Source organism: Hypanus sabinus, chromosome 30 (assembly GCF_030144855.1).
Source record: "Hypanus sabinus isolate sHypSab1 chromosome 30, sHypSab1.hap1, whole genome shotgun sequence".
Taxonomy (NCBI): Eukaryota; Metazoa; Chordata; class Chondrichthyes; order Myliobatiformes; family Dasyatidae; genus Hypanus; species Hypanus sabinus.
In genome coordinates, this window is record NC_082735.1 from 35,790,734 (window position 1) to 35,813,411 (window position 22,678).

General features: G+C 44.2%; 1 protein-coding gene across 1 annotated transcript in view; it reads right to left on the reverse strand.

Moving 5' to 3' along the window:
* Nucleotides 1–7,266: 7,266 nt before the first annotated feature.
* LOC132383564 (prolyl endopeptidase-like) overlaps nucleotides 7,267–22,678 on the reverse strand; it is a 41,348-nt gene continuing 25,936 nt past the window's right edge. Inside the window, exons 11-15 of the mRNA XM_059954706.1 lie at nucleotides 21,766–21,902; nucleotides 18,876–18,970; nucleotides 16,019–16,150; nucleotides 9,636–9,792; nucleotides 7,267–8,253 (exon numbers count right to left, since the gene is read on the reverse strand). Coding sequence (XP_059810689.1) covers nucleotides 7,962–8,253; nucleotides 9,636–9,792; nucleotides 16,019–16,150; nucleotides 18,876–18,970; nucleotides 21,766–21,902 — 813 coding nt within the window. The 3' untranslated portion in view covers nucleotides 7,267–7,961. The remainder of the gene's footprint in view (nucleotides 8,254–9,635; nucleotides 9,793–16,018; nucleotides 16,151–18,875; nucleotides 18,971–21,765; nucleotides 21,903–22,678) is intronic.

The window sequence follows — 22,678 nt, forward strand, 5'->3', positions numbered from 1 at the left end:
GGTGGTTTCCCATCATCGAAATGGACATTAGTGAACCACCTTGCTTTTTAAAATGACAATCCAACAACTTCAAGGCCACTTTTCCAATAGCAGCTTTTTAAAAATATTTTGACTGATATCAAAATCTCATACTGGGATTTGATCGGACAGCTTGCCAGAAGCATAATTGGCGCCTCAACTAATCGATGGCCTGAATGGTGAGGGGGAAATGCCTGCTATCAATTAATTCCAGACAGCATTAGTTTTTTGGGAGACTTCTGCTTCTTGGGGCTTTGCAAGATAGGGAGATAATGGATCCAATCCCCATCATTACTTAAACATAGTGCAAGAAGAGAAATACTCTGCAGAGCCAGGGGCCAAGATCCCAGGAACCATCTTGAGGTTGTGCCCTTCTTTGTTGACCCTTTGGGGGATTGTGGGGTCATTGGTTTATAGAGATTAGAGCATGTAAGGCATTTTGGGGTTAATTTCCAGTCTGCTTCTGACCCAAAGGATTGGAGGTCCCAAAGGTGCTTCTACATCATTGGGATATCAAGGGAGATGAGTCTAGGTCCCACTACTCAGAGATTCTTTTCCTCTTGGTTTGGACCTCAGACATCATGTGGAATTCTGTTTCCCTGCTCAACCCTCTACCTCATTTTTCTGCCACTTGGGCTCTCTTGTGGCCCAGGACACACACCAAGCTCTGTATCAGACTGTGGAAACAGGGAGGTTCTTGCTCACTCACATTTCCAGTTCCGTTGGTACCAATGGTCCTACAGATTCCATCATTGGAAGCTGCTGATTTTGGAGAGTATCCAGGAGAGAGTGACAGCAAGCCAGAGATTCATCTAGTCTTTGATCCATAGCTGTACTTACCTGAGACTCTTAGAGATGTGCTTTACATCACAGATCTTGTTCCCAGTTTTGGCTATTTCCATTTGTAAATCTCCCGAGAGCTCCTCTTGACACTGTGATTCTACTTGCTCTCTTCCGACTAAGTTTAAATGATGTGCTCGAACTTTATCTCCACATCTACGATTTGGAGGGCAATTTAAATCAGCTTCATGCTGCCTCACTTTTACTAAAGAAATGTTGATCTCAGGTATTTTTAGCAATCACTGAGCAAATGACTAGATTTGAAATGGCCTTAAGAGAGCGTCACTGTGGGTACCATTTCCAGAGATAAGGGGTCAGTAGCTCACCGACATGTTTGAGAGGATGCAAGATATTTTTCCTGATCTTAGAAGTATTTTATCGCTCATAGTGTCTGCTGACTGTCAGCTACTGAATGTAAGTCTACCTTTAACCCAAGAATGCTGGTTGGTGCATCTCACTCCTTTGCACACCATCTCTGAGAAGTTTTCACCCATCTTTTGGGTTTGTCTAATCTCGATCTGCACCTGAAACAACTGACTGCTCGTGGGAGTGTTGACACTCAGAGATCCACCTTTCCACGAATGAAATCTGCACTGTGAAAGAGTTGTCCAGTTGTAAGATATTTTGAACTGGGTTGATATTTGTATTTTTTTCAAGTAAACGATTGTGAGTAGAGATTTAGGGTACTACTGGGAAGTATTCAGTTACACTGGCAAAGAAAAATTTACAAAGAGGGTTGGAAACAGTCAAGGGTGAAGGACTCCAGTCATCGGTCTTTTAAGTTTTATTTTTAACTTGGACTGAATAGTGGAATAACAACTAGCATATCATTTTATTGCTCAAATCTCCCTTGATCCCTGATGCAAAATTATAAATGGACTCCCCTCTGTCCCCCAATCCCTCTGTCTTGCCTTTTGATAGTATACAGCTCTTCATTTTAAAGGTGGGATTTGTTGAGAAGAATGAATGTAGACCTACACTAGACACAAAATGCACCATGACACACTCAACAATGACTTCTGGCCAGTGCCCAGAGTGACAAACTCTCACCCTTCCTTTCCACTCGATTAATTCTACCCAAACCCAATAAAATGTCCGTCTCACCCAGCCCATCTCAACCATGTGGCTACCTCAAGCAGCAAGAGACTCCTTATCTTAACCAGCATCCCTATCGAACTCTGGCCAATGAAAGACAATAGCAATACTGTTCTGATGGAATCTGATATCAGTGGGTGACATTTCCATAATACAATGCCAGCGGAAACAGAACACAATACGAAAGATCAGTGATTTTTTTTTTTGTGCCCATGGAACCCTGTGCCACATTATCAAATGGAAACTTCAGAACTGTTAAATCACTAATGATGTAAAAACCTGCTGATTCCTTTCTCAGATTTACGGTTTGACACCAGGGAAGCAATGGGGTCCTCAGAGTGGTGCATTACCTACCTCTCCTACTTTCCAAACTGCTGACAACATCAGTGCTAAGCATGGCGAAAAAGAACATGGAACAGCACAAACTCATAATTGAAGACCCTGATTCTCGGCATCTGAAATTCTGCAGACTATCACGGACAGGCCGGTTAGTTGAGGCTGAGAAGGGCTGGGGAGTATGGAGCCAACACTGTGATAACTGGAAATTTCTTTGATCCAAATTAACTAGCTCTGCTGAAATTGATTTCTTTTTTTAAGTAATGTGTAAGGTCTGAATGCAGATAACAGTATGTTCTCATACAGTGCTTGCAGGCTGTGTTTTAATATATTATTTCTGTATTTTTATATATTGTAATGTATAACTGCAATCAACTAACTCAGGATGAAAAGCTCTACTCAGGGACTGTATGAAGCTGTTTCATTTTGTTAGTGTAGTGTTTTGAAGCATAATCAAACTGCAATGGTACAATTCTGATATTACCTTCGATCTACCTCTCAGTATTTTTTTGTATGATGGTAGTTTTTTGATAGTCTTTCAGACCAGATGGCTTTTCTATGCCTATCTGGTGATTTATAAAAAGTGATTGATGACCATTTTTAATAATAATGTTGATCTCACTGTGTCAAGTGGCTTTTACAGGGAGTGCAACAGCTTGGGATGTCCTATTGATGAACAGGGAGTAAATGGGAAGTGATTTATTGTCAATCCCCAGCCCCCAAATTCTGTATTAACACAATTCATCAGATTTCCAGTCTCCTGCAAGCTAACTGATTTTAAATTCCAAGTGAAAGTTTAGCTAAATACCAAATTCGGAAAGGGATAAGAAAATAAAATCAAGTTGGGACTGTATTTTACTAGTTGATTCCCTTAATCTTCTCGATAGTTACCCATTAGGAGGAAATAATAGCTGCTGCATATATTTTAGATTTGAAATGTTCGATTCTGTTGCTCCTTAAAGAGTTGAGGATCCCACTGTACAATCCCATGATTCTTTGATATTTGGCTTGTTGGGTGACTGGTGTCTACTGCTCGAGCCAATTACTGAGCCTTTACCTCAATACCATCTCCCCTTATTCATGAATCATCAAAGTGGACAGAAACCTCATAGATCTGATCTGATCTGACCTGGCTGGCCTCAATGATCCATAGTGCTCGGGCAGAGAGTTGTAGATGGTCACATTGCTCTAAGTCAAGGGTTCCTAACATGGAGTCCACAGTGGTATTGGATCTTGGCTTTAAAAAGGGTTGGGAACTACTCCTGTAAGGGAAGGAACCTCAATGTTGATTCAAGGTGGACTAATACTTTCCCCTTCTATATTCTACCAGGCGAACTACCATTCTGGTAGATCCCTAACAAAGGTATTCCCTCTACTTCAACATATGATGGGTTGAATGCGGCTAAGATGGTTTGATGGGATTTTTATTGCTTTTAAAGATTCAAGGTGAAATAACTTTGGGCAGCTTGTATTATTGGCCATGAGTATGAGTGGATGTAGAAGGCCAAATAGGAGGTTGGTAACACATCCTTACTGCCCATTACACCAGTGGTGTTCAGGACTTCCTTCATCATGACAGTAACTTCCTCTCGGTTTTCACTACTGTCAGCCATGCAAATCCCTGGGTGGAGACTCAGATATAGAAGGGTTCTTCATTGCTGTTTCCATAATGGTTTTGTTTGACCAGTCAGAGTTTGTTGGCTCTGGAGGACCCACTCTAAGTCTGGCTTCTACCCGTTGACCTGTTTGGCATGGGTGACCCTACCAAAAGCCAAAGCGTAAAGCCAATGTAGCTCTCTGGGTCATTGAGGCACACAAACTTTCAAACCCTACGACAAGGTTGTGGTCCTCTTGGAGGTGGTAACACACAGATAGGTTTAAATCTTGTTGGGAATCTAGCTATAGAAGGTAAAATCCTGTGGAATGAGAAATCAGTTAGAAAGTAGGATGCAGAACTGATCAACAGTTTCTCAAGAAATATGGTCCAAGCTTTTCTAAGTAAGCACAAGATACAGCTATCAATCCTGAGAAATTTGTAGCCACTTGATATAGAGGATTAGGAAGAAGCTGAGATTATGTGTTAGACCTAATCTACGATCCACAAAAGGTGGAAAAATTGCAAATACTGGAAATCTGAAGTGTCCAAAAAAAATTTATGCTGGAAATAATGAGCAGGCCAGGCAGAATCCATGAATTAAAAACCAGAATTAATGCTTCAGGTCAGCTCGTCCTGATGAAAGTAATCTGTACTGCTGAGCCGTCAGTGGATCACACTGTAGGTGCCTGGCACAAAAGGATCATCACTGTTTTGTTTTTGATGAATATTGACTAGTCCGATCACTGTTGCACTCCCATTTATGTGATTGTCTACAGTGTCCATTGCGAGAATGTAAACACTGCAATATTATGCAACAGGTAGAATCATTTTAGAATAGATTTGATAGAAAGGCATGAATCATTTGAACTCATTTAGTGTTCTTTTGTCTTCCCAAGTCACAGGCTGTGCTTCAGAAAGCGGATGGTTCATGCCAGTTATGTAGTGAAGTGGAATGTGTATACACAGTGTGTACACTTCAATTTAAATAACTATACAGAACTACCTCAGGATAGTTTACATTACCGTGACTAAAGAGTGGAACTTGCACAAGGAATATGCAATTTCCATGGGGCTCCCCCAGTCTCTTTCTAGTTGCTCCTGTGAATAAGACAGATGTGAACACATTTTTTACTGTGCTTGTCTTGTATGTTAACAGTATAGTAGTCTAGATTAGAATTTGTTACTTAATCTCCTAAAAAATGTGATATTTATATGTTGTGTTTACCTTTTTTTTTTGAAGAAACACATTTTTAAAGACACTGTTTACAGATTGATGGATATACCAAAGGATGTAATTGAGATTGTACAGGAAGAAATGACGGGAGAATGTAGCGTTATTTACTGCTAGTAACCAAAGCAATGCAGCCCCTTGTGGATTATAACTGCTGTTATAATTGATATACAGGGTGGCTGTGCGAAGGCCACTGGGTGCCGGGGAACAATTCAGAATGTAACAAACACATTTTCAAGAAGTGCTTCATGACTTGAAATGGAAATTGAATTAAAAATGGATAGTGTTTTGTCTGTTTCTTGTTGCTATATATTTTTTTTCTACCTGTGAGTGTTTATGATATAAAGGAACATGATTCCCATTAACTTGAAACCCCAAAGTGATGTTAATGTGGTTCTTTTGACTTGCAGTTTTATTTGTTTTATTTAGAGAGACAGCACAAAATAGGTCCTTCTGGCCATGTGAGCCCTGAATTAATCCTAACCTAATCACGGGACAATTTACAATGACCAGTTAACCATCTTTGGACTATAGGAGGAAACCCACACACTCCACGGGTACTCCTTACGGAGGATGCCAGGTTTGAACTCTGGAAAACCCCATGCTGTATTAGTATTGTGCTAACTGCTACATAGGATCTTTCATGATTTTGTGTAATCTCAAAATGCCGTATTGCTTACCTTTTGGTGTATGTGGTGTCTGAAGCAGTGTAAACATGCACAAGTTTCCTCCCAAAAAAAAAAATCTGGGATGGCAGCCAGCTGCTCTGCTTCCGATGTGATCTCCTCTACATTAGTGAGATCCGACAGGAATTCAGGGAGCCGCTTTGTCAAGCACCTCCACAATTTCCCAGTGGTCAATTATTTTAATTCCTGTTCCCATTCCCGCTCCCCGTCCATGGTTTCTGAGTGATGAGACTGCTCTGAGGGTGGAGGGGCAGCACCTCGTAGTCTGTCTGGATAGCCTCCAAACTGGCTGCATGAACATCATTTTTTTTTTCCTTCCAGCATATTTTTTCTTTTCCCCTTCCCTATTCTTTTATTCCCACTCTGGCTCCTTACCTCTTCTCACCTTCCTATCACCTCCCCTGGGATCCCTCCTTCCCTTTCTCCAGCACTTTACCTTTCCTATCACCTGCTAACTTATTTCTAACCACCCCCCCCCCCCCCCATATTATTTTTATTCTGGCATCTTCCCCTTTTCCAGCCCTGAAGAAGCATCTCGGTTTGAAATTTCTTATTTATTCATTTCCATAGATGTTGCTTGACCTGCTGAGTTCCTCTACCATTTTGTGTGTGTTGCTCCAGATACACCATAGCTGGTCGTGCTGTTGAAGGAAGACCCTGGTCTCCTTTAAACAATTTGTCAAACCAATTCCAAATATTAAAATATGGTTCATTTACTTTCACCTGTTTTAGCCCTTTAACTCTTGTCCTTAGTTTGTACTTAATCCTTGACATTATCTAGCTCTTCAGTCCCAGGGAAACCCGTTCCAAATTTTCAGTGAAGCTTCCACTGAATTGACATTTTCCTTATTTGTTATTTTTTCATTCATTATACAAAGGTTCTGGGGAGAAAATACTTTCTGAAATCAGTTTCATTATTACAATTGTTAGCAACAGAACACTTTAATGTTAAATGGAATGCTGAAATGAACCATATAAAGTGCTCATTCCAGCAGGGCACCTCACATCAGCTGGAGTATTTTGAGTACGGACACTGGAAGATCTACAATCATGGTGAATTTGGTTGCGGGAATAAATGTTGGCTTAGATAAGAGGCCCAAATACTCTGCTTCTGAAGTAACAAGGGTATTAACAGCTTCCCACTTCATCGGAGTGCCACAAGATAGGGTTGCACTGTACCGAAACATTCCATATCCTTGTTGCTCATTCCTATCTACACTACTCCAACTAGTTCAAAGGATTGAAGGTACATTTACTATCAAAGAACGTATAAATTTATACAACCTTGAGATTCATCCGCTTACGGGCAGCCACAAGGCAAGAAACCCAGTTTAGGCCCTGGTGATTGTATTGGTCTAGATGCTACTTGAATGTTGTAATCTCTCCACCACCTTTTCAGCAACATTTTTCAGATCCAGATCAGCTTCTATGTTTAAAAAAAAAGGACCCACAATACCCCCACACAGCATGTACTTTCTTTAAGGATTCATTGAAATGAATGTGGCAAAAATTGAAAGGCGACTACGTGTACACATAACCAATATTGCAAAGTATTTCACATACTCTGGACAAGCGGTGATCTCCGAACAAGAACATTTAGAGGGAGCGGAAACTTTCCACTGCTGAAACCATGGTAGAAACACGAGGGGTTAACGGTGAAATTGATCAAGCCTAATGTGCTCATAACTAATATAGATATGCAATATCTCTCGCAGTGAGAGCCCCATGGTTTCAACTGCCTGTTAAGAGTGTTCAAACATTCAGAACATCAAGACTGCCATGTAACCTGAGAGGTTCCTTCCAATTGGCTTAGGGAATTGAAACCCAGCTCAGGAAATTTATTTAGTACGGTGTAGGTCCTTTAACCCCACAACCCGAGCCTAATCACGGGTCAGTTTACAGCGCAATACAGTACAGTACCGGCACGACCTTGGACTGTGGGAAGAAACCATAGCATCCGAGGAAAACCCACACGCTCCACGGGGAGGACATACATCGACTCCTGACAGGAGGGTGCCAAAACTGAACTGCAGAGCTTCCCCGAGCTGTAATAGTGTTGTGCTAACTGTGTAATCAACGTAGAGAAGAAAATGTCAGAACCTAATATTGACCGATTAACATTGTGGTCAGCCTTAATGATCATGTCTTAAGATGTCCCTCATTCCAGCCAGTCTAGCTTCAAGGTTTCAGCAATGAAGGCAAGGATGTCTGACTCTTCCTCGATTACCTTGCTAGTTGGTTTCCCAGCCCCGTGGCCTGACTTGGTATCGATACGTATCAGGAGAAGGTTCTTTTGATTGGGACTGCGGCCCACTGTGTGCTGCAATGTGGCGATATATTTCAGAGAGTGAAGGGGCACTACTCGGTCGTCGTGATCAGCAGTTAGTAACAGCGTGGCAGGGTACTGGATACCTCCCTCTGGGACCTTGATGTTGTGGAGGGGAGAATATCTGATGGAGGAAACATACACATTATTAGAAGATTTCTTCTCCACTACCACTCTTATTTTGCAAGAACTTTATAACCAGCTGTAGGGTGAGTGTACATGTGAATAAAACAATCACGAATATGGACATTGGTACAGGAGATGGAGCAAATACCAGCTCCAGCCATGACTACAATCTCCATGGAGGAGGTGTTGAAACTCGCTGTCCAAGGCTTGTGAAACTGGAAGGTAGTAACCAGAGAACTGGAGTCCATGGCCATGGAAGTGTGCACCAGTGAATGAAGAACAGTTGAGGAACGGTACACCCACAGGAGCTGGCGTCCGTGGCAAAGTGCTGACCTGAAATTCCACTGCACTATTAATGGACATGAAGCTATTCCGTGCAGTGGGTGGTGCATGTTCAATGAAATGTATCAACACTACCACCCCCACTCTTGTTCAGGGGAACACATACCAGTCCTCAGTGATGGATCATTGATGGAAAGGGTGAGCAGCTTCAAGCCCCTGGGTGTCAAGATCTCAGAAGATCGATCCTGGGCCCAACACATCGGTGAAGTCGTGAAGAAGGTGCACCAGTGGTTTCATGTCATTAGGAGTTTGAGGAGATTTTGTAAGTCGCCAAAGACTCGCAAATTTCTACAGACGTACGGTAGGGAACATTCTTGACTGCTTGCATCACTGCCTGGTGAGAAGCCTGCACACACTGGACTACAAGGTGACCCTTCAGGGGGCCGTAGACTCAGAAGGTTCTTCACTGGCACAACCCTCCCTCCCACTGAGGCAGTGCCTCAAGAGGGCAGCATTCATCATTAAATACCCTCACCATTCAGACGTTCACTCCTCATATTACTGTCAACGGGAGCAGGCACAGAAACCTGAAGACCCATACTCAGTATTAAGAACAGCTTCTTCCCCTCTGCCATCAGATTTCTGAATGGTCTGAGTCATGAACCCTACCTCATTATGGCTTTTACACAACATACAGTATGTATGCATGTGTCTATTTATTTAGCGATATAGCGGAGAGTCGGCCTTTTGAACCGCGTTGTCCCATCAGCAACTCCGATTAACCCTAACCTAATCACTGGACAATTTACAATGACTAATTAATCTATCCAGTACGTCTTGAGACTGTGGGAGGAAATGAGCACCCGGGGATAAGTCACGGGAGGAGGACGTACAGGAGAGTGCTGGCATTGAACTCCAAACCCTAAACGGCCCGAACTATAATAGCATCACTCTTACCACTATAGTCACTGTAACTTACAATATTTATCTTGTACTGTACCGCTGCCGCAAAACGACAAATTTCACAACGTGTGGCAGTGATAGTAAGCCAGATTCTTACTGAGATTCAGTAATATGAGAGAGGAAGTGTTTACTCACTTAATCAGCCACTCAAACTCTTCCTTCTTGTCAGAACAGCCGTAGTCAGTGGTCCAGGCGTGACCAATGGTGAACTTGTGAAACTGAAGCATGTCCAACACCCCCACTTCAATGACTGCGCAGCCAAACAGATCGGGCCGTTGGTTCACACAGGCAGCTGTGGGAAAGATGGCAGTCCTAAACCTACACATCACTGAAGCTAATGACAGGAGACATTTGAACAATCACACCCTTTCACAAAATCTACCTATCCAGTTATTGAGATATAGCACAGAATAGGCTGTTCTGGCCCTTCAGTGAGAAATTGTACTGATGTTTGTTCTTACCAGTAGGGAAGTGTACAGTGAGTTGCTCAGGGTTGGTACTAGGGCCTCTGCTATTCTTCACATACAGTAATGACCTGGATATAGAAGTGTGATGTTCTACATTTTGGCAGGAATAATCCAAATAGAACATACAGGGTAAATGGTAGGGCATTGAGGAATGCAGTGGAACAGAGAGATCTAGGAATAACAGTGCATAGTTCCCTGAAGGTGAAGTCTCATGTAGATAGGGTGGTGAAGGCGGCTTTTGGAACGCTGCTCTTTATAAATAAGAGCATTGCGTACAGAAGTTGGGATGTAATGTTAAAATTGTACAAGGCATTGGTAAGGCCAAATTTGGAATATTGTGTACAGTTCTGGTCACCGAAATATAGGAAAGATATTAAATTAGAGTGCAGAGACGATTTACTAGGATGTTACCTGGGTTTCAGCACTTAAGTTACAGAGAAAGGTTGAACAAGTTAGGTCTCTATTCATTGGAGCGTAGAAGGTTGAGGGGGGATTTGATCGAGGTATTTAATATTTTGAGAGGGATAGAGTTGACGTGAATAGGCTATTTCCATTGAGAGTAGGGGAGATTCAAACGAGAGGACATGATTTGAGAGTTAGGGGGCAGAAGTTTAAGGGAAACACGAGGGGGTATTTCTTTACTCAGAGAGTGATAGCTGCGTGGAATGAGCTTCCTGTAGAAGTAGTCAAGGCCAGTTCAGTTGTGTCATTTAAGGTAAAATTGGATAGGTATATGGACAGGAAAGGAGTGGAGGGTTATGGGCTGAGTGTGGGTAGGTGGGACTAGGTGAGATTAAGAGTTCGGCACGGACTAGGAGGGCCGAGATGGCCTGTTTCCGTGCTGTGATTGTTATATGGTTATATACAGTACACAACTTCCAATTTCCTAAACTTGGGAGTACTATACTTATTTATCTTAGGCCCTTCGAGCAGCATTGCCCCAGCAACCTTAGACAACCCCTGATTTAACCCTAACCTAATCACGGGACAGTTTACAATGACCAACTAACCTACCCAGTGCATCTTTGGACTGCAGGAGGAACTGGGACAGCCTGGGGAAAACCTACCCTTTCTACGGGGAGGACTCCTTACGGATGACGTTGGAATTGAACTCTGACGTCTCGAGCTGTAAGAGCATCTCGTTACCATGCCACCCCCATCCATCTTAGTTCACAACGTCCTCTGAAATAACTCCGGATTTTTGCATCTGCTCCCTGTCACACTGAGCTTCCAGTGTTGAGCTGGCCTCCTTCCCACCCGTATGATCTCCTTGTCCTTACCCTGAATACGTGCTCACTATAACACTTCCTCTTCACTATGGCAACACACAATTATATTTTGATAACAACTGCCTGCCAGGCCATGTTGAAGAACTCTAAACACACTCTGAGGCCGTGGCCTGGTGATAACCCATGAACTGACCATCTCTGTAGACTCAGAAAAGATACAGCACAGAAGCAGGCCCAGTTAGTCTGCGCCAAACTATTTAAACTGCCTTCTTCATTCGACTGAAAAGCTTGAGCATGTAGATATTAAGAAAGAGGATGTGCTGGAGCTTTTGGAAAGCATCAAGTTGGATAAGTTGCTGGGACTGGATGAGATGTACCTCAATCTACTGTGGGAGGTGAGGGAGGAGATCGCTGAGCCTCTGGTGATGATCTTTGCATCATCAATGGGGACGGGAGAGGTTCCGGAGGATTGGAGGGTTGCTGACATTCCATTATTCAAGAAAGAGAGTAGAAATAGCCCAGAAAATTATAGACCAGTGAGTCTTACTTCAGTGGTTGGTAGTTAGACAATAGACAATAGGTGCAGAAGTAGACCATTCGGCCATTCAAGCCTGCACCGCCATTTTGAGATCATGGCTGATCATCTACTATCAATACCCGGTTCCTGCCTTGTCCCCATATCCCTTGATTCCCCTATCCATAAGATACCTATCTAGCTCCTTCTTGAAAGCATCTAGAGAATTGGCCAACACTTCCTTCCGAGGCAGTGCATTCCAGACCCCCACAACTCTCTGGGAGAAGTTTTTCCTTAACTCTGTCCTAAATGACCTACCCGTTATTCTCAAACCATGCCCTCTGGTACTGGACTCTCCCAGCATCTGGAACATATTTCCTGCCTCTATCTTGTCCAATCCCTTAATAATCTTATATGTTTCAATCAGATCCCCTCTCAATCTCCTTAATTCCAGCATGTACAAGCCCAGTCTCTCTAACCTCTCTGCGTAAGACAGTCCAGACATCCCAGGAATTAACCTCGTGAATCTACGCTGCACCTCCCCTACAGCCAGGATGTCCTTCCTTAACCCTGGAGACCAAAACTGTACACAATACTCCAGGTGTGGTCTCACCAGGGCTCTGTACAAATGCAAGAGGATTTCCTTGCTCTTGTACTCAATTCCCTTTGTAATAAAGGCCAACATTCCATTAGCCTTCTTCACTGCCTGCTGCACTTGCTCATTCACCTTCAGTGACTGATGAACAAGGACTCCTAGATCTCTTTGTATTTCTCCCTTACCTAACTCTACACCGTTAAGATAATAATCTGCCTTCCTGTTCTTACTCCCAAAGTGGATAACCTCACACTTATTCACATTAAACGTCATCTGCCAAGTATCTGCCCACTCACCCAGCCTATCCAAGTCACTCTGAATTCTCCTAACGTCCTCATCACATGTCACACTGCCACCCAGCTTAGTATCATCAGCAAACTTGCTGATGTTATTCTCAATGCCTTCATCTAAATCGTTGACGTAAATCATAAACAGCTGTGGTCCCAATACCGAGCCCTGTGGCACCCCACTAGTCACCACCTGCCATTCCGAGAAACTCCCATTCACCACTACCCTTTGCTTTCTATCTGCCAACCAGTTTTCTATCCATGTCAATGTCTTCCCCCCGATGCCCTGAGCTTTGATTTTACCCACCAATCTCCTATGTGAGACCTTATCAAATGCCTTCTGAAAATCAAGGTACACTACATCCACTGGATCTCCCCCGTCTAACTTCCTGGTTACATCCTTGAAAAACTCCAACAGATTAGTCAAGCATGATTTACCCTTGGTAAATTCATGCTGGCTCGGCCCAATCCTATCACTGCTATCTAGATATGCCACTATTTCATCCTTAATATTGGACTCTAGCACTTCACCACCACCGATGTCAGGCTGACAGGTCGATAGTTCTCTGTCTTCTCCCTCCCTCCTTTCTTAAAAAGTTGATGGGAGAAGATCCCGAGAGGCAGGATTTATGAACATTTGGAGAGCCATAATGTGATTAGGAATAGTTAACATGGCTTTGTGAAAGGCAGGTTGTGCCTTATGAGCCTGATTGAATTTTTTGAGGATGTGACTAAACACATTGATGAAGGAAGAGCAGTAGATGTAGTGTATATGGATTTCAGCAATGTATTTGGCAAGGTACCCCATGCAAGGCTTATTGAGAAATTAAGGAGGCATGGAATCCAAGGGGACATTGCTTTGTGGATCCAGAACTGGCTTGCTCACAGAAGGCAAAGAGTGATTGTAGACCAGTCATATTCTGCATGGAGGTTGGTGACCACTGGTGTACCTCAGTGATCTGTTCTGGGACCCCTACTCTTCATGATTTTTATCACGAAGAAGATAAAGAAGTGGAGGGAAGGGTTAGTAAATTTTCTGATGACACTAAGGTGGGAGGTGTCGTGGATAGTTTGGAGGGCTGTCAGAGGTTACAGTGGGACATTGATGGGATGCAAAACTGGGCTGAGAAGTGGCAGATGGAGTTCGCCCCAGATAAGTGTGAGGTGGTTCATTTTGGTAGGTCAAATATGATGATAGAATATAATATTAATGATTAAGACTCTTGGCAGTGTGGAAGATCAGAAGGATCTTGGGGTCTGAGTCCACAGGACAATCAAAGTTGCTGCGCAGGTAGACTCTGTGGTTAAGAAAGCATATGGTGTATTGGCCTTTATCAATCGTGGGACTGAGTTTAGGAGCCGAGAGGTAATGTTGCAACGATACAGGACCCTGGTCAGCCCCCACTTGGACGACAGTGCCCAGTTCTGGTCACCTCACTACAGGAAGGATGTGGAAGCCACAAAAAGGGTGCAGAGGAGATTAACAAGGATGTTGCCTGGATTGGAGAGCATGCCTTACGAGAATAGGTTGAGTGAACGGCCATTTTTCCTTGGAGCAATGGAGGATGAGAGGTGACCTGATAGAGGTGTATAAAATGATGAAAGGCATTGATTATGTGGATAATCAATGCTTTTTCCTAGGGTTGAAATGACTAGCACGAGAGGACAGAGTTTTAAGGAGCTTGGAAGTAGTTAGAGAGGAGATGTCAGGGGTAAGTTGTTTTACGCAGAGAGTGGTGAGTGCGTGGAATGGGCTACCGGCGATGGTGGTGGAGGTGGATACCACAGGGTCTTTGAAGAAACTCCTGGACTGGTACATGGAGCTCAGAAAAATAGAGGGCTATGGGTAACCCTTGGTAATTTCTAAGGTAAGGACATGCTTGGCACAGCTTTGTGGGCTGAAGGGCCTGTATTGTGCTGTAAGTTTTCTATGTTTCTATGACTTCCACTGGAACCGCAGCCTTCCATACCCCTACCATCCATGTACCTATCCAAACTTATCGTAAACATTAAAATCGCGCTTGTGTGCATCACTTGCGCTGGCAGCCCGTGCCACACTCTCTCGATCCTCTGAGTGACGTTTTCCCTCATGTTCCCCTTAAACTTTTCACCTTTCACCCTTAACTCACGACCTCTGGTTGTAGTCCCACCCAACCTCAGCGGTAAAAGCCTGCTTGCATTTACCCTATCAATACCCCTCATAATTTTGTATACCCCTATCAAGTCTTCTCTCAATCTTCTACATTCCAAGGAATAAAAGACCAAACCTATTCAATCTTTTCATATAACGCGGGTCCTCCAGACCCAGCACCATCCTTGTAAATTTTCTCTGTACTCTTTCAACTTTGTTTACATCTTTCCTGTAGGTAGGTGACCAAAACTGCACACAATACTCCAAATTAGGCCTCACCAATGTCTTATACAACTTCAACATCCCATCTCCTGTACTCAATACTTTGATTTATGAAGGCCAATGTGCCAAAAGCTTACTTTACAACCCTACCTACCTCTGACACCACTTTCAACAAATTATGGACTTGTATACCCAGATCCCTTTGTTCTCCCACATTCCTCAGTGCCCTACCGCTCACTGTGTAAGACCTACCCTATTTGGGGCAGCACCTCACACTTGTCTGCATTAAATTTCATCTGCCATTTTTCAGCCTATTTTTCCAGCTGGTCCAGATCCCACTGCAAGCCATGATCGTCTTCCTTACTGCCCGCTACACCCCCAATCTTTGTGTCATCACTTGGGCCTCTCCACACACTACTGATTAGCCCTGTCAAACAGAACTTCCATCCCCTTTCTCCATAATTTGACCTCTCAGATTACAGGAATTAAATATGTGCTTCCTATTATATCCAATATAATGCTACAGCTCTTTGCCCCCAGGGCAAGAGTTAATCAATTGTATTAATTTTGTATTTTTAATTAGACACAGTACAGCATAGGAACAGGCCCTTGAAGCTCATGAGGCCTGTGTGGCCCCTTAACACCCACGTGACCATGCAGCGCAGTTTGCCGATCAGCGGGCAGTATAACGTGAAAAGAAGCAGTCCCAACATCAACTGCACTAATCACTGGCATCCAAGCAGAAAAGGCCCCCTTTATTCCCTCTCTTTGCCTCCTGCCAGTCAGCCAATCTTCTATCCACACTACCTGTAATGGCAGGAGCTCCCCTTTTGTTAAGCAATCTCACGTGCGGAACCTTGCCAAAGGGCTTCTGAAAATCCATGTAAACAAGGTCCACTGACGCTCAGACGTGACGTACTGAGACAAGCACCCTGGGGCAGAATCTTGTATTGGCTCTCATTCTAAAGACATGGCATTTTGGCCACTGTTACAGCACAGTGCCAAGGAGCCCGGTATCCCAGTCAGACAGTCCACTGATCAACGCGGCTCTCGCACAAGAATGTTTGCCTTACCGACAAGCAGGCCACCGTTCGAGCCTCCATTGATCGTCAGCTTCTCACGGCAGGTGAACCCTTCCTGGATCAGGTACTCTGCTGCACCCTGGAAATCATCAAAGCTGTTCTGCTTGTTGCCCAGAATCCCGGCTGCAGAGAAAAAAAAAAGACAAAAGTTCATTGGATGTGGAATGGAGACAAGTCTGGCATCGTACTAGTGTCGCTGAGTTTCAGAGTGAGGGATCAGGAGGTGCATTCTCACCAGGATGAGTTATGAACATGAGAGATGCTGGAAAAAGTGGAATTTCCCGGTGGCCAACCATCTTAATTCATACCCCATTCCCAGTCCAACGTTAATCCATGCCCCCCCCCCCCCACTTCTGCCATGCACGATGAGGCGACTCTCAGGGTGGAGCAGGGAATACCTCATATACCGTTTTGGTGGCGTCCAATCTGATGGCATGAACATTGATTTCTCCCTCCAGTGAAAAGAAATTCCCTCCCCTTTCCATCTTCTTCCATTCTCCACTAGGGCTTCTTACCTCTTCTCCTCACCTGCCGATCACTTCCCCCTGGGTCCCCTCCTCCTTCCCTTTCTCCCACGGTCCACTCTCCTCTCCTATCAGATTCCTTCTTCTCCAGCCCTTTACCTTTCCCACCCACCTGGCTTCATCCATCACCTTCTAGCTATCACCCTCCCCTCCCCTTACCTTTCTATCCTGGCATCGTTCCCCTTCCTTTCCAGTCCTGATGAAGGGTCTCGGCCTGAAACGTCAGCTGCGTATTCATTTCCATAGAGGCTATCCGATCTGCCGAGTTCCTCCGGCATCTTGTGTGAGCAGCTCCGGATTTCCAGCACCCGTTTGTGAAGTGCCGGAGGAATTCGGCGAGTGAGGCAGCAGCTGATGTTTCTGGCTGAGAGCCTTCATCAGGACTGGGATGGAAGGGGAAATGCTAGAATAAAATGGTGGGAGGATGGGAAGGAGGACTAGCTAGAAGGTGATGGGTGAGGCCAGATGGGGGAGAAGGTGGGTGGGTGTAGGAGAAGATAAGAGGTGATAGGTGGAAGAACTGAAGTGCTTTAGAAGAAGGAACTTGATAGGACATCAATTTCTCCAACTTCTAGTTATTTCTTCCCCTCCCCTTCACTCTTTTTCCATTCCCCATTCTTGCTCTCCTCCTACCCCTTCTCTTCTCCTCATCTTCCCTTCATCTCCCTCTAGTGTCCCTCCATCTTCCCTTTCTCTTGTGGTCCATTCACCTTTCACATTCCTTCTTCTTCAGCCCTTTACTTCTTCAACATATTACCTTCCAGCTTCTCACTTCATCCCTCCTCCTACCCACTCACCTAGCTTCACCTTATCATCTGCCAGTTTGTACTCCTTCCCCTCCCCACACCTTTTTCTAGCCTCTTCTTCCTTTCCTTCTGGATCTGTTGAAGGGTCTTGACCAGAAACGTCAGCTGTCTATAGATGAGGTCTGACCTGCTGAGTTCCTCCAGAACTTCATGTGTGCTACTCAAGATGTGAATCTCGTCTCTGTCCCCTGAGCTAACATTCAACGGCACATTTGCACCCATGCACTGCTTTCAGAATAGGAGTCTACCCCTTTATTCTGAAGGACCGAGATTAAGTCAAACATTTTGGAATCAAGCAGATGCACTAATGATGACCAGAGCTCCAATGGATGTGAGTAATGCAACCAGTGCAAGCACAGGTAAGAGCCTAACAAGGCAAGGATGGGGAATTTCCTTCCCAGGCTGTTTGGATTTGATGATTTTTAGATTGATCTGATGGTTTAAGACCACTGTTCCGATATGAAAGTACGGGCCCATGAAAACTATCTCAGTACCTTTCCCTCTCTCTTTGCACTACTTGTTTAATATGACTTTATGTTTTTTATATACTTATTGTCATTTGATGTGGTGGAACAGTGGCAGGGATGGGGTGAAGGGCACGATGTGAGCCTATAGAGGTGGGATGTAGCAGTCTGCTCTCTCCTTTGCAATACAGGAGCTACAAAGAGCCAGCAGCACCATCACCAAGACTGCTGAGCGAGCCTCCAGATGACCATGGATCAAGAGATGTGAGCCATGGACCAGTCCTGCTGGGACACAAGCCAGGACCCGATCAACCCTGGCTGGGTCGCCTGGCAGGAGTGTCTGATTTTGAAAGACCTGAAACACTCAATGATGCCAGGTTACATCACTGCTGATGTGCCCCGGCGTATTCGAGGATGTATCTCAGCATCATGTATTACAGTGTACTGCTGATGCGTAACAGCTACTTCATGACATTTGCCAGTGATATTAACGTAGTGGTTAGCACAACACTTTACAGTGCAGGCGATCCGGGTTCAATTCCCGACACTGTCTGTGAGGAGTTTGTCTGTTCTCTCTGTGATGTGGTTTGCTCTGGTTTCCCCCTCCTACAGTCCGAGGGCGTACAGGTTGGTGATCATTGATCATTGCATTTTGTCCATGATGAGGCTAGGATTAAATAGTGGGGGTGGGGGCAGCTCCACAGGCTGAGAGAGCCTATTCTGCGCCAAATCTCAACAAACAAACAAATAAATAAATAACACAAGAAAATCTGCAGATGGTGGAAATTGCAGGCAAACACACACACACACACAGAGTACTCAGCAGGTCGGGCAGCATCTATGGAGATGACTAAACAGTCAACCTTTCAGGCCGAGACACTGCAACAGGACCTGATTAATAAATAAATAACCTGATTCTCATTCTGATTCACTTTCTCAGGAGGATACATTCAGACTTTTAGTATAGTCAAGAGGATGCATTGTATTCTTTCAACCAGCTCCATGTACCGAATTACAAGAAAAGCAACTGAAGTGAGGATTCAAAGTTTCCTACCTTGATGCCAAGTTTCTCCATACTCCCCACCTCCTCGTAGATTAGCCACAGCAAGGATCCCGCCCAGGTGCCTGATATATATCAGATACGCCACACTGGAAGCACAGCGGAGCAGCAATTAAACAAACGACAGGAATTGCAGATGTGCTTGAACTATTTTAGGTAACCGTAAAAGAATCTACACTTTCAAAGGCAAGTAGGTCACTTGGATTTGAAGATCTTGAGCCGATCAATAAGTGTAATTGATGCAACACACACAACACAAATAGGAGAAAATCTACAGATGCTGGAAATCCGAGCAACAACAGAAAACGCTGGAGTAAGTCAGCAGGGTTTCGACCCAAAACGGCGATTGTACTTTTTTCCATCGATGCTTACTGGCCTGCTGAGTTCCTCCAACATTTTGTGGGAGGAACTGCAGGTCAAGCAGCATCTATGGGAATGAATAAACTGTCGACATTGCAGGCTGAAACCCTTCTTCAGGACTGGAAAGGAAAGTGAAAGATGCCAGATTAAGAAGAGGGAGGGGAAGGAGGGAAGGCTAGAAGGTGACAGGTGAAGCCAGGTGGGTGGGAAAGGTAAAGGACTGGAGAGGAAGGAGTCTGATAGGAGAGTAGAATGGACCATGGGAGAAAGGGAAGGAGGAAGGCACCCAGGGAGAGGTGATAGACAGGTGAGAAAGGGTAGGAGGCCAGGGTGGGGAATAGAAGAAGAGGGGAAGGGGAGGGAGCTTTTTTATTGCAAGGTGAAATCGACATTCATGTCATCAGGTTGAAGGCTACTCAGGTGTCGCACAAGAAGAGGCCTTGGATTGACATGTCAGAACACAAATGGGTATCAGAATTAAAATGTTTGGTTGTCGAGAAGATCCTGCCCTGGCGGCTGGAGTGGAGGTGTTTGGTGAAGTGGACCCCAATTGACAACAGGTCTCACCAACGTAGAGGAGGCTGCATTTCACAAGAAAGAATTTGCAGGTGAATGCTTGCCTTACCTGGAAGAATTGTTTGGAGTCCTGAGTGGAGGTGAGGGAGCAGCTGAATGGGCAGGAGTGGCTCTTTGCCTACTTGCAGGGATAACTTCTGGGAGGGAGATTAGTGGGGGAAGGTACAGATGTGTCTGGTGGTAGGATCTCTTTGGAGATGATGGAAGTTAGGGAGGATAATATGTTGATTATAACTGATGATTGAAACTACTTTCAAATGGCATATATTTAAGCTGTTAATTTTTAATTGGTGAGTGAAAAAATTCTGCAGCCTCCTTAATGCCCTCAGGGTATTCTGATATATTTTAAATCCGATGAAGCTTCCAAAAGAAAAATCAGATGAATGCCAAAATAATTGATCTTTGTGATTTTTAATTGAATGAAAAACATTGCTGGGACTCATGAAGAAATCCTGCGTATTTCTCTAACCTGCCATTAGGGGGCTCCACCATTCGGCTTACAGCCCCTTTGCCAGAGAGGAAGTAATCAAACCAGATTCTTTATTACTGCACATTATGTACCTATACACGATAGTACAATGTAACGGGGTATTAGCTCCTGCTTTTGCTCTCAAACAACCTAGCTTTAAAATTAAGGATTTGATACCCTTGTCCTGAACTTACCCACCATGTGAAATACATCCTCTCTTCGCAGAATTGAATCCTTCAGTCGCTTTAAACCTAGCAGTTATAATTCCGCCTTTTATCTCCAGGCTCATCCTTCAAATCTGCTTTTGGATCTTTACTCGGTCAAAATAGGATTCTTTTTAAGTTAAACCAGTTTAAAGCTAAAACACTGTTGATCCCAGGCACCCAGTCACAATCTGCTAATACATGCCTTTAAAAGAAAAACATACCATAATAATACTAATACTGTGGATAGTGCAGAAGGTCGTTGCAGGTTACCATGGGACACTGATAGGATGCAGAGCTGGGCAGCCAGGAGGCAGATGGAGTTCAAGGTGGAGAAGTGTGAAGCAATACACTTTGAAAGGTTGAATGAAGGCAGAGTATGGGTTACAACGATTAAGAAGATGTACGGTGTGCTGGCCTTCATTAGTTGTGGGATTGAGTTCAAGAACTGCAAGGTAACATTCTATAAAGCCTGGCAGGTCTATAAAACTCTGCTTAGATTACACTTAGAGTACAGTGTTCAGTTCTGGACACCTCATTAAGGGAAGGCTGTGGAAGCTTTAGAGAGGATGCAGAGGAGATTTACCAGGATGCTGCATGTCTTATGAGGATAGACTGAGAGAGCTAGGGCTTTTCCTTCAGGAGTACTGAGGGAAAGGTGAATGATAGATGACTTGATAAAGGAGCACAAGATGATAAGTGTCACAGATTGAGTAGACAGCCACAGGCTTATTCCTAGGGTGGAAATGGCCAATACAGGGGAGTATAATTTTAAGATAATTGGAGGAACATACAGGGGTATGTCAGAGGTAGGTTATATTTACAAGGAGATGCATGGAACGTGCTGCCAAGGGTAATGATAGAGACAGATACATTGGGGAGAGTTAAAAGTCTTTTGGATGGGCATATGCATGAACGAAAAATGGAAGGCTATGTGGGCGGGAAGGCTTAGATCAGGGGTTCCCAACCTGGGGTCCCACAGACCCCTTGGTTAACGGTAGGGGTCCAGGGCATAAAAGTCCCGGAACCCCTGGGTCAGATTGGTCTTGGAGTAGGTTAAAAAAAAGTCAGCAGGACATCATGGGCTGAGTGGCCTATGCTATGCTGCACTGCTCTGCTCCATGTGTCAACTCTACTCTGTTGGTGAGGTTACTCTGAATGCTGTCGCCCAGCACTGCTTCATGCTCCAGTGCAGGTTGCACTGTGTTCCATGTTGAGTTAAGTTGCCATTTCAGGTCTAACCATACGAACGAGCTCAGTGGTCCCTGTAACTTACTTGTAATATGGACTCAGTGAGATGTTGAACCCTCCATAGCCGTACAGGAACAGTGGGTGGGAACCATCTCGTTTTATCCCCTTCTTGTGGACAATGAACATCGGAATATTTGTCCCATCTTTACTCGGGTAAAAAACCTTTGCCAGAGAAAGCAACAGATGTGATAGAACCAGCACTCAATGAGGCATCATCAGTAAACATCTAGATGGCCGTGCTTTATTTGCCATCAACTCTCCTGCATTTCCTCCCCCCCCCCCACTCCCTCCTTGGCAAGAGCCCCATCAAGACCCTGACCAACCCCGAGGAAAAAGGAAGCATGTTGTGGAAAGGTTAATGCTTAAATATGTATGATAGTTGAGTGATGTAATAGCTAGACCAAGACTATCTACAACCATGTCACTCAGGTACTATATTATTTGTTTCTTTATGACTGCATTAAAAAAAATCATAACCATATGTGCTAGTTGCAGTGCGCTGTTGGTACTGTGTTTTGCATCTTGGCCCCAGAGGAACAGTGTTTCATTTGGCTACATTCATGTATAATTAAAGGAATGATAATTAAACTTTATATTTCTACTGAATTTAAACTTAAACATTCCTACTAAATGATGAGACGCTGTTAATGAGTTGGGAGATCCTAGATGGATCCAGCTTCAGTCAACATCTTCTCTTTCAGATAAAGGAGGTCAATGGGCATGGAATCCCTTCTGTTTCTAAGCCATGACCATGTCCAGTCACTGCACTCTCATCACTGTAATCAGCTGGCCTATAAACACTGTGCATAAAATTGGGGGCATTCTGGTCTCCACAATGAGCAAGAAGTTTCAATTTAATAATTAAGCTAATTATAAGCATTCTTCTCGGATGTGGGGCCAGCATTTAGTTGCTGAGGTACAGGTGAATGCCCTTGCCT